We start from the raw sequence: 12,781 nt of genomic DNA, 5'->3' as shown, positions 1-12,781 counted from the left end.
GGAATTAAGTTATGCCTACATACTGAATCCTGAAGGTGAAAGCAGTGCAAGCAACCATGACCCCTGCAAACTGAATGTGGAATTCCTAATGTAACTGATTTGAAAATAAAAATAACCATGCTGTGAAATAATACCATGTATTAACTCATAAACCACCATAAAACCCATGACATGTACTGTTAAATGTCTGACATTTAACTGCTGGGTTTAGGGCGTTTCTGGGGGGTAATGCTGTTCAATCATAAGTAACGAAACTGTAAGATAGCCATCCTATTTGTTTAATTCGCATCAGCAACTTGTGTTCAACTCTATTCTCTCCTAAAAAGTTTGGTTTGAGCCACTAACCTGAACGAAAAAAAACCACCCTCCACTTGCCTATTATTTTAGTCACCCCAATACAAAAGAACATATTGCCTGGATTCCTGCTTTTCTGTTTACTAACAGATACTAAAGCCTTAGATCTTGCTACCATCTAAATTTGGAGTACACTGCATCAGTGTGTTTGGGTATTCCTATTGGGACAAAGAATTATTAGCAAAAACATGGTTACATCTGTGACGTGAGAGAGCATTGTTAAAGTGGAAGGCTCTGAAAAAGAAGATGACTTCAGGTACTTCATACTAAATTCAAGTCTAGAAAACTAATCAGAATCTACAAACCATTCATGCTAATAATGTGACCCACAAAGCACTGGATATTAGTCATGATTCTGGGAACATGATTTTTAGAAAAAAAACCACGTAACTGCAAAGAAAAGCCAACAGCTGAAAAATAGCTATGATGCTTGGGAAAAAGCAAAATATTAATTGTTTTCTAGGGTTAATTAACAATATAACTCCTTTTAGAAAATTCACCAAAAATATTAGCCAAATAAGCCACCAAAAGATCATGTGGTAATCAGTACTGGGATATGAAGTGTTTCAGAACTGAATGTGTAGTACCATCCAATGGTAATTTACTGCCCAGTGTTAGACAAACTGCTGTTTTCCTCCCAGGCAAATGGAGTTTGCATGACAAAATCTAACTCAAAGCTAGAATTAACTGGCATTAATTTTTTGGTAATCTCGATAAAGAGATCAGCAGTGAGTGTGTTTTGATACTGACCCAGCTTTTTACCTATAGGGTTGGACAGCAGTATAGACAAGAGCTAATGGGGCTTTCTGACACCCTTTGCAGAGACATGAGCTGCCAAACAGCCCATGTGGTAAATGTTCTGTCAATACGTAGGTGACTTCTGCTTCTACCCTGTTACTGTTTTCACAGTCTTTTCACCATGTTATTGACAGGTGCATGCAGCAAAATTCTGCTATGTCTGCAGCAATTAATTCCCATTGGAAATATTCCCAGTATAACTGGAAGCAAAAATGATACTTGCCTTTCTCTGCTGATGCTCCTCAATCATGCTTTCTGCTTCATTTGCGCTTTTAGGAAGCCCCCTCGCTTCCATCAAACCTCTGATGTTTTGGGTCCAATCTAGCATCTCCTTCATCTCCAAGTTAAACTTCTGCAACCGATACGAGGCTGCCAGCTTCTCCTTCCTGCCACACAATGTGCAGTTCACTATTATCCAACACAGAATTATCTAGCTGCCTCTCCCTCCCCATTTGCAGAGGAAGGTATCCAAGGAGAAGCCGTATGAAGTGAATTCAAGCCTCCTAGCTTTCTGTTACAGCTCCTAATGGTCAAACCAAAATCACAGGTGATGCATGCTACATTGGAGATAACAAGCATACCTCATTTTCTATGCCAGTTCATTAGGACAAGAAGGGTTAAAAAGCCTTCCTAGCTGTTGCTTTCAGCAATGATTACAGCTCAGGCCTAAGTCTTTCTTGTTCGGGAAAGCTTCAAGAGGAAAGAAATCTTCTAGAACCATTCAAAAGTAAGTCTTTCACAAAGGCTTCATGATAGATTCAATTGGATCATCTGGAGGAATTTTAGTAACATTATTTAGTGGGATAAACCACAAACTCACTGTATTAGTTTTCCCAGAGTCACATCAGTGGAACTTTTCTTGTACTAAGTCACACTTATTCCAATGCAGGTGCCTTAGCTGCCTGTATAAACTTTGTAAAGGATCCTCAAAAACTTTTATAAGGCCTCCAGCAAGTAGATTTGAGACCCCAGGGAGCAACTGTGCTCCTCCCAAGAGATACACAGATCATCAGAAGTCTTACCTTTGTTTGGCCTGTCCCTGGAGTCGTAGCCAGTTGTTTTTCATCTCCTGTTGCTTCATAGTCAGTTTGACATTTATGGATGGATTCCTTGTGGAAAGGCGGAAAGATTCCAATTCCAATGGCTGGGAAGAGATTTACAGTGGGGTGAATTTATGCCAAGAGCTTGTATTTGTTCTGAGTTTGCCTTTCAGGAGTAGTTCATTTTAAGATCCCAGTTTTCAAAACCAGATACTTAAATCAAAATAACAAAATACACAAAGGGACTTACTATATGCATTGTGCAACCACTCAGGTGAAGAAAGAGAGGTGTGTGTTCCTTTACATGCACAAATGTTAAATTTACAATTAAGTAAGTAGTTTTGCAGAATAGAGACAAACATAGAGGACAATTAAGTGCTAATTGTAACCTCTATTAGCTTAATCTAAGGGTAAAAAAACCCATGAATATGTGGTAGTACACAGAAGCAACCAGATTTGCCTTTCAGCAGAAGACTCAGAAATCTTTTGTATCTATCTCAGCTAACAGCAGCATCAAAACGCAATTTTCAGTGTAGACTTCTAGTTGATGCTGTTTTCCTTAACACAGCCTGATAAACAGTAATGAACGCTCACCAACCCGGGTTTAAAGTTGGTATCTTTCTTGTAAAACTCCATCAAATTGATGAAAATGAAGAATTTTTAATCATGCAGAAAGGAGAATATGCCAGACTGGTTTTAATCCATAGGAAAAGTACAAATATTATACTTTGTACATGGTATTTATGATAGCATGGAAAAAAACCCCACAAAACACCCCCACACCAAACCCAAACCTTGCTCATCTTTGTTTCCACGCAGCACTCCCCTGCACAGCCTTGCTAATGCTATCTGTGGAATGTTGACTAGTCATCACCCACTTTTCATATGAAAATTGGCTAACAAAGTCACAATGTGTTAAGGTATCACACACATAGTCACCATTTGCATACTACTGTGAAGAAAAAAGTTTAGGGAAAGTTTGCAAAAATAAGTTCTATATGAAGAGGCTTAAAGCTGTAACCAACAGTGAAAACCATGAGAAGTTGACATAGGATTTCTGCTTCTGTGGTTTAGCTGAAAACATCTCTTTTTGTTAAAAAATATGCCATTACATAGGAAGTCAGACCCATATTTAACACTCAACATTAGTCCTAAACGATGCAAACTGGTCATTTCAAAAAAGCCAGAGCTGATCAGGCAGGTAATTAGAACCAAAGAGTTCTGGTTTTGATGTGTATGTAAGAAAACTACATACACTGTGGGATTTGCATTTTAGTTCTAAACAGAACTAGAGTCATGATTTTGGTTCAAATCAGTACAGAAACTGAGGGAAAGATGTAGAGTTTAATTTGGATTCCACACTTTTCAAAAGTGTCAAAAAGTCCAGTCTAGCTTGTAGGTGAGGACCAGAGAATCAGCCAACATGTTAAAAATGGACTTTTCTTAGATGTGTTGCATTAAAAGAATATCATTTGATATAATAAAGTAGGATTAAGCAGCACAGTATCTTACTGGGAAAAAAATTTGTGCTGCATTTCCATTGCAGTGCAATTCACACTAGTAAATCATGCTGATTGTTGTACTGTTCCCAAGAAGCAAATATCAACTTTTTTACAGTATCCTCTACACTTCCTAATTTCTTACCTCCATTTTGGACTTAATAATGCTAATTTCTCTCTCCATTTCTTCATGCCTTCGAATCAGGTTTTCCACACTTTCCACATCTTTCCCATAATCCAGGGCTTGTATCAGTACACTCTGGAGGGGGCAGATGCAAATGGTGAAGATGACAAAAAAGCAAAAGGATCATATCATAATTCTTTCAAATAGTCTCCTCCCTCACTTTTTTGTATTGCCTCCTGAATGTTCTTATCAACAGGGCACCTTGTCTGCACTCCTTACCCAGACTGAACAAGAATTCACAACTCTTTGAACAGTGGCAATTCTATGTAAGGTGCCTTTGGCCATTCACATGTAAAACAAAGACAGGAATGCTTCCCTGCATTTCTCAGTCTTTCTTTTCCCTTTTTTCCCTTACACCAAACAGCCAAATATTTCCCATTGAAATGTGGCACATAAATTTTCAAGTATGTTTTATGAAAATACGGAAAATAAAATTCACACTCAGAATCCTAAGAGAAATGAAATCCCATACAATGAAGAACGCATTTGTAGAAGTTGTTATAAAAACTTCAAACCAACAACCTTGTAACCTTAAGTATCTGCCTACTGACTTACAATTAACTTAGTACTATTAGTTATGTGGATGAAATAATTAGGCTTTATAGAGCCTTTTTCTTCTATTAATCTCAAAATTATGATCCAAGATATGCATTTTTACCTCGATTATCTGAAGGAATACAATTTTTATACAACTCCTCAAATGCACATTTAACATGTCTGCATTGCACAGCAGGGAGAGCTATGCAAGCTACTGTTGAATGAGCTAGCTTTGAATTTGGATCAATAGGAATCGCTATATTCAAGCTAAGGAGATAATTCAGAAAAAGCTCTATGGTGGCTCATCTAACCGGCTATGGTATTCAGAACCATCTTGGCTCAGCACTGTCTGAAGGAGGTGCACACCTGTGTCAGTAACACAGCAAAAACCAGACACCAGTCCCTTAGCTTCTCCGATTTCTATCCTACTTACCGCATCTGCCTGTGTTCATTCCTTGTGGAAGGATTCACCAGACCACATGGAGAAGTTCACAAATGCAAAGAAGCTGCAACTTAATTACTTGTGTAATTCTCCTTACAGTTAGTGGAAAGACAGACTGCTGGAACATGTTTTATCTCATCCTCAAGAGGACATCTGAAATAGGTCAGACGCACTGAGCTCTAGAAGTACCTGCTTCTTTCTATTGACTGTGGAAGAAACCATGGATGACTACTTTGGATATAGCAACTACTCACCTAATACTAAAAGTATTTTAGGCAATACCTTTTGACAAGAGACCATTAATTAGAATCACAAAATAATTTAGTTTGGAAGGGTCCTCTGAACATCATCTAGTCCAACTCCTGCCCAAAGCAGGGCCACCTTAGATGAGATTGCTAGATGAGATTTGGATGTTTCCAAGGATAGAGAACCCACAGTCTCTCCAGGTAACTTGTTCCAGTGTTTGATCACTCTCATTGTGGGTTTTTTTTTTCCACTTTACATCTATTTGGAACTTTTCTTGTTGCCATTTGTACACACTGACTCTGCCTGTTTCACTATGAACCTCCAAGAAGAGTCCAGCTTCATCTCCTTTGTAACCTCTCATTAGGTAAAGAAAGAGACATCCCTTTTTATTGCAGACTCTACTGTGTCATTTCTCACAATACAGTTCAAATGTACCTTTTTAGCTGTGAATGCCTTAAAGTTGGTGATCTGCAGTGTTTAATGACATTTCAGCCTTCCTACAAACCTGATACACAGACAACTATCAAAGGTCACTGCTGGATACTCAGTATCCCTCTAGCAATGGGCACACCTAGGTTTATCACTGTTGGCCAAATATAACATTTTCCCATTTCAATTAGTCAAAATCTGAGAACTTACCTTCTCAGTAATTCTCTCTGTGATGTCGTCAATTTCTCTGATTAAGGCATGAATCTCTAGAGCTCCCTCTAACTTCTTCCTGTATGCATTCAGGTTACCATGGAAACTGTTCCACCTTTTATTGAAAAGAATACTTTAGAGGTGCATTACAGAGGTAAGGATTTCTACAGCTGAGTTTCATAATGCTCAGATCTAAGTAAAAAGACAGGATTTCTGAACTACCTTATGTATTGATCTCCAATTCCCCACAACAGGGGACACATCACAGAGATAAAGCATCAGCCTGACAAGACTAGCTGGCTATATTTATTCCAAGTTTTCAGGATGGTTTGGGGGTTAAAAGCTAAAAAGTACCAATTCGGTTTCCCTAAACTCTCAATAACCTCACAATCCCTATGTTCATGCTTTTGGCTCTTAGCTAGTGGGCTGTGAAGTAGCAAAAGCAATATGCGTTTCACCAGGACAATTATGTGCACAGATGGAAGCTTCATGGATCTAGTGTGTGAAGTGCTGTAAAGTGGCATGTTTGCCTCCAAGGCTAGAAACACGACTTTGCCCCTGCTGGATTAGAAATCCTTCTGGCTAACTGCTCTGACAGTCTCAAAAGGCAACTCCAGTGTCTGATGGCTGGTAGTCGTGATATTAAAGAAGGAAATACACGTTGCAAATCCCCCATTTACCCCAGCCCAAGACACCTCATCTTCCCTTCTTGTTTTTGCTTTACACAGAAGCTTTAAAAGCATACTCACTTCTCGCTGAGCTGCTTCCGGCGCTCATATATCGTCTTTGTTTCTTCCTTGTTCTGTCTCTCCAATTTCATGGCCAGCGTATTGATAGCCTTGATGTGAGCATCATCCACTGTCATCTCCTGTAAAGTCAGAAAAGGAACAAAGGTGTATGTTTGAAATGCTTGTTACTGAGTTTTCCACTGCAACGTGAAAACCAGCAGTCACAGCAACAAGCAAGAGATTTACCTCACTACCAAACATTTCAGACACATGGGCTTTGCTCTGCTACAACTGCTGGTGTTACCAGTCCCTGATGAGAAGACAGTAAAGGCAAGGAAGAACATTAATGACTACAAATACAACAATGATCTAGGTCTAAATGAGGACCCTTGGAGCTTCATTTCTAAGCCAGGAATCCCAGCAGGGGCTCATTTGCTGAAGAAACATAGGTGCAGTTGCTGGTTACATAGGTGGCTGTTGAGGAACTGCTGATGTGTGCCAGTACTCGCTTTTTTTCTAGACAGGCTTCTGTCCAGAAGTGCCTTCTGTACTGTGGACAACAGGCTTAAAATCTACAGACCTAAGAAACCCAGACAGCCCATGCCATTGCGCTTTCTTCTAAAGCAACACCACTGTATTTTAAAAGGTATACAGAGTCTTCAAGGCAATTTGCTTCCCGGGTATGTACCAAAGAAAGGATAATATTTGCACATTGCACGTATCATCTGGACTATAGTGGAATAATTGTTTTTTTGGCGCATGATGGACAGCCAACACTGAACACTACTCTAAGATTCAAAAACATTCTCTGTTTTTCTAAGACCAGTAAATCACAAGCTTGGCAGGGAGACATTAATCACTGGTGTAGTAGAAACACAGCTGCAGGATGCCAGCACACTGTTAATAGAAGTACTGACTCCATTTGTGTTTTATTTATGCTACGTCCAAACCAATGTGCATGCTTCCATATGTGCTTTACAATTATACAGAGCCATAAAGTAAACAAGAGAAACCAGCAGACCAGCCAGATATTCTTCAGAAACCCTGTAGTCGCCTCTCCGGGGAAGTAACAGCAGCACAATGTGACAGAATATGAGTAGAAAATCTGGCTGCCATCAACGCAGGATGATTGCTCCCTACCCTGATCTCAGATCTGCCTACTGTGGAAACCGAGACTGGCTGGCTGGACATGCTGTGCCAGGACCTGCCTGCTTCTGTGTGTATCACACCTGTGAAGTACTGTATAACTAAGCATTAGCCATGAGGGTGTCACTGTCCCAGCCTTTTTCGGCAGGAGTCGTGTTCACAGTGGCAGAGGAGCAGTGGCTACACGCTGACAGCATCTAAGGCTAAGAGTTTCCTGCGGACATAAAATCTGCCTTAGTTTAAGGAGACCTTCCTATTTAGAGTGTTATCTGACTAGAGAACTGGGGTGTTCCTGCATCTTTCAGCATCCTTCTTTTGGCTGGTACAACCTGTAGCAGAGCCCTTGCTCCATCCCTTAGCTCACAGTTCAGCTGGTGAGGACTGAAGGGCCAGTGAAGGTCTCTTCGCTAACGCCCTCGTGCTGAAGCTGAGTATTTTGACTCTCTACCTAAATCAACTACTAATGCACTGTCACAGGAAATTCTGCCAGGCTCTGGAAAGGGGAGACAAGGGTTTTCTTCCAGGTGTGAGGCATATCTATACTGTTACTTTCCACAGAACAGGATTGTCTCCTTCTGCTTTTAGGCAACAAAAAATAGAAGATGGGAGCTACCATAACAGGAATCGGCAATAAGCTAACAGGCAAAGCATAATAAATATTAGAAAAGAACATAGAGTAGACACAAAGTCCTAATATACCTCTTTCCAGACCTTCCTCACAGCTTCCAGACTAGCAAATCAGCACAGCAATCTTTCTTGCGTGACTCTCACACCTGTCAGTCCACATCTGTAGCCGTGCACACAGAGAGAACCAGAGGCTGCGGCAAACGCATCCCCTCGATGTACGGCCTCACAGCTCTCATGGTGGGAGCTGAAGCATATCATAGAGGGCCCTGGTTGTGGCAGGACCTGTTCCCCAGCATTTTCAAGGTTCCAGGTTTGGTGCCCAGGTTACCACATCTCACTGGGGCCAGAGAGGCAGCTGGTATGACTCAGCACCACAAAACAGGGTCAGAGATCTTAGCACAGAGGGGTGAACTGTGCAGCTATCTTGTCACATGGCTGCTACCCAAAGTGTTATCCATTGCTCTATTTTACTAAATGTCCACTTATTAACATTATGATTCATGACTAAACACACGTGCGGTATAAACAAAGGCCCCCAAATAAACATGTTTCATTTGAATGGAGGAATATGAGAAAGTTGACTGTTTCTCAGGACAACAGGAAGGCAGAAATAAAGGAGAGAAATGGAGAAAGCGGTCAATTATTTTACAGGCTTCTTCATGGAAGGTCTGTATCAACTTTCTGATTCAAACAAACGTGGCTGAAATAATAATTTTAATGCACTTTTGGATGGAACTCACTGTGACTCTGCAGACTGCATGAACCGAACTGCAAATGTGCTCAAATTCAGGCTCACACAGACAGCTTTCCAGTCACGTAATGCAATCAAAAATTCTAGGGTTGTGTCATGGGCGCCTGACAGCTCTGCCACGACATCATCAAAGCAGAAGGCACAATGAGGGAAAATTCTGTCTTTGTTAATGGCTTATAAAGTGGCAATGCTTCCTACCCTCCTCATCTTTCCCCTCCTCAGGGTACTGTAACTGTATTTGCTACCTGGATATACTGTTAGGCTGAAAAGTTAATTGCTTCTTCCAGCCATGCAAGAAATGTGCATGGAAAACACCTCTTACCCCTGATGATGCTCCACGAAACTCATTCAGCTTTTTCATGAGCTGCAGGCAGTGTTCATAGTCATTTCCCACATCACCTACATTAATCATGACTTCCTGAGGAAATAAGCAGCAGACAGGCAAACATTCAGGTTAAGAGTATAAGAACACAGCACAACCCAATGCTTATGTTGATGCAGTAAGTTCTGTGATGCATCTGTCAATCACCAACCTACAGCTTCTGAAGTGGTCTCTTCTGATCTGTTCTTTAGATAATTATGAGACTTAGTCACAACACCCTCTCCGATCTATTACTGATTATGGAAGTCATCTCTGAGTGAAGACTTAGTGTGGAAGGGTTAAGGCCCCAAAACCAAGGAAGATGTTGTGTGTACCTTAGATACTTAGTTGAACAGAAGTGGATCCAGATGGTTGTAAGGTAAGGGATGGGTGTAAGATAAGGGGGATCAGGATAACCTCATGGTAGACAACTCAGTCTTGAGAACGGATGCACTTGACCATAGAGATAAGAAAGTTACAAGAGGATGGTAACAATAGCCTCAAAGGATATTGTCTATTGATCCCAGAACTGAGTTTGCGCAGTAGTAAAGGTCAATCAGTGGGCGCAGTGAAGAAGACTACAAGCCTTCATCTGAAGACCCCTACGACCATCCAAAGACCACCAGGGAAGACAACTGCACATGTAGACCAGACATTTGCATATATCAACGAGCTCCAGGAAGTCTCATGTATATGTAAATGATTTCTCAGAAATCTTACGAATATGTGTAACTTTATGGTTTATAGTCTTTAAAAGTCTGCCAGATGGTTGCAGCACTTATGGTGGAGCTATCCCCAGTGCTACCCCAGCGCTACAATACAGAATCCCTTACTTAATAACAGTCTGCTGTTACTGAGTTTAATTATATCGGACTCCTTACCCAGCCACACCTAGCTTCCCACTTCGGCGAGGTCAGAAAGCAACGAGTGTGGATGCCACTGATCTTTGTATCAAGTGGATCAAGTGAAACTCCCTTCACTCTTGCAAAGTGAAACTTTCACATTTGATACACAATGAGAGTGCCTGCTTGGCAAAAGCTTCAAGTCTCTTCCATCCTAGCCTGCTTTCATTTCTCTGTCTCGATAGTGACACACAGGATGACCATAATAATCACAATCTCTATGTGCACATTTTACATGGGAACATGCGCTAATACTGTCCAACTGACTCTGGCATGGTAACACTCCAGAAAATTTCTAGAATTTGTTGAATTGTTCTTTTCATATTGTTTGTAGAACATGTAATGATTCTCCAGGCAAAAGCCACTAAGAAAATACCCTGGAAGATAACACATTTATCAGATGTTCACTGCTAAATAGCAAGTCTCTAGTGTGCTGCTTGGGCTACATACTAGAATTCATTTACCTTCTCCCTGATCCAGGCTTCCACCTGGTCCACCTTCTGCAGAAACTCCAGGAAGTCCCGGCTATCCTCCAGCATCTTTCCACGAGCAGCAACAGCTCTCTTCAACTTCTCCCAACACTCCTGAAGCATGCGGACCCGGCGACGGATCTCTCCTGATTTTGGGTGGCCTTTTGATACCAGGGCTTCTCCTTTCTTCACATTCAGAAAAAGAAATTAGAAATTAAAGTTGCTACTAATTTTTAATGTGACATGTTACATGAGCTTTCTAGAAGGACTCTCTTACTTTCCTAACCTGGCCTGCACAATAGATTACTAATGTAAATTCCCACTGCCCAAATGATACTGCTCAGCTGGAAAGCTTTTACATCTGGAAGGAATCAAGAACACTAGGATTTGAGTATTTCCCTTCCAGGAATTACCTTCATGGAGAGGAAGCACCAAGACAGGTATTAGAGATGATTGTGCCCTTCAGCTATGTGATTCATCCAGTTTCAACAAGATTGTTCACAAACTAGGCATGAAATCCTATTTAACTTTTGTAGGAGTAATCACCCCAGGCAAGGAAGAAGTCAGTGATATCTCCCTATTTGGGCAATAAGGAAAGATAGTAATTCCCTGGATAGAGCAATTAACAAATCTCTCTATTTAAGTTAACAGTATTACATTTCCATGGCATAGCAACTGGGTTCCTGTCACACAAGAGGGATAACTGAGATAGAAGTGGTGAACAAGCTTTCCCTTCCTTTTCATTTCAACTATCTGTCCTTCTCTGGATAACCAGCAATAATCTGTGAAAACACTAGCAGGGTGAAAGAGTGTTACCTTATTAACAGCTGTGATGATTTCTTCATTTGCTAGAATCTCTGCCTCAAAGACCTGATGTTTCTGCAGCAGCTTCATTTTGTCCTGCAGACTGCTAGGGTCTTGTATGGAAGGATCCTCTAGTTTCTGCATGCGCTCACTGATCCAGTCTTCTGCCTGCAGCAGTGTGAGATACCAGAGTTAACACAACAACTACATGCTGTCCTGGGGACTCCTCCCAAGACACATCATTGTTCTATGCAAGCACGTATGCCTGGGCTAGGTAGGTTGAGCTGGGAGCTGACAGCCAAGGTGGCTCTCCAGTTTCTGAACTATTCTGCTTGACAGGAAATAAAGACAGGTAGGAATGAAAATAACTTTTAGCTGACCACAAGAATAATGAAAAATTCTTTGAACACCCCAAATTTTACCACAAGCCACAAACAAATTGTATAATCTTCTAGATTAGATACAGAGAATCATTGAGCAGATATGCAGCCTGACATGGCAGACACATTTAAAATGAGATTATGACACCTGAGCCTTGGATTAGGGCTCTTGAGTTTCATCCCCTACTTCTGTCACTGACCTATCTGTAAACTGGATTAAGATTCTTAAGAATTCTGTGCCTCATCTATAAAACAGCACTAACGTTCCCTGATCTCAATGATGTTTTGAGACCTAAATGGAAAATGCAAAGCAAATAAAGCCTTTGTGATGGGGCCAAGCACTAGTCAGATTATTGGAGACCAAATACAACTCTGTTTGTTTATACTTCACAAAATTCAAAATTGTCTGGTCGGGAACATCAGACTCAGACAAGCAGGTGAACCACAAGGACTAACAAAGGAAGGGTTATGTGTTTCTCTTAGGAAATGCTTTTTGCAGGGGACTTGAATGTATGCAGAATAAAATAAACAACAGGATAGTGAGTCTTCACAATTTCTTTGAAGTCTGCTAAACATAAGCCCTTAGTACTCTAGGGAATATTTTCTATCCATCAAAATATGAGAACCAAACACCTGACATATGTTGTTAACTGATCCTGTTGTCCTCAGACCACTGAAGAAACCTAATGTTTTGACAACACAAGAACAGCAAACTGAAGACAGCTTTACCAGTTTCAAAGCATCTTAGCTGTCCTTCTGCAACTGTGCTACATGCACACAAGCCTTGACAGCTGGGGGATTTTCTCAGTTAATTAACGATCTGAAGTGTTGTTTCAGCCGCTGAAATTCTATAAACAATAACAGAAATAGCTT

General features: G+C 40.8%; 1 protein-coding gene across 1 annotated transcript in view; it reads right to left on the bottom strand.

The window, feature by feature from the left end:
• The window catches only part of SPTBN5 (spectrin beta, non-erythrocytic 5), a 99,195-nt gene that overhangs the window by 26,839 nt on the left and 59,575 nt on the right, over window positions 1-12,781 (bottom strand). Inside the window, exons 36-43 of the mRNA XM_056344847.1 lie at window positions 11,541-11,696; window positions 10,719-10,910; window positions 9,314-9,409; window positions 6,489-6,607; window positions 5,740-5,854; window positions 3,837-3,950; window positions 2,175-2,296; window positions 1,376-1,538 (exon numbers count right to left, since the gene is read on the bottom strand). Of these exons, the coding sequence (XP_056200822.1) occupies window positions 1,376-1,538; window positions 2,175-2,296; window positions 3,837-3,950; window positions 5,740-5,854; window positions 6,489-6,607; window positions 9,314-9,409; window positions 10,719-10,910; window positions 11,541-11,696 (1,077 nt within the window). The remainder of the gene's footprint in view (window positions 1-1,375; window positions 1,539-2,174; window positions 2,297-3,836; window positions 3,951-5,739; window positions 5,855-6,488; window positions 6,608-9,313; window positions 9,410-10,718; window positions 10,911-11,540; window positions 11,697-12,781) is intronic.

This window comes from Falco biarmicus, chromosome 7, assembly GCF_023638135.1.
Source record: "Falco biarmicus isolate bFalBia1 chromosome 7, bFalBia1.pri, whole genome shotgun sequence".
Lineage (NCBI taxonomy): Eukaryota > Metazoa > Chordata > Aves > Falconiformes > Falconidae > Falco > Falco biarmicus.
Note: the sequence above shows the minus strand (reverse complement) of the source record. Positions and strands in the feature narration are given on the sequence as shown.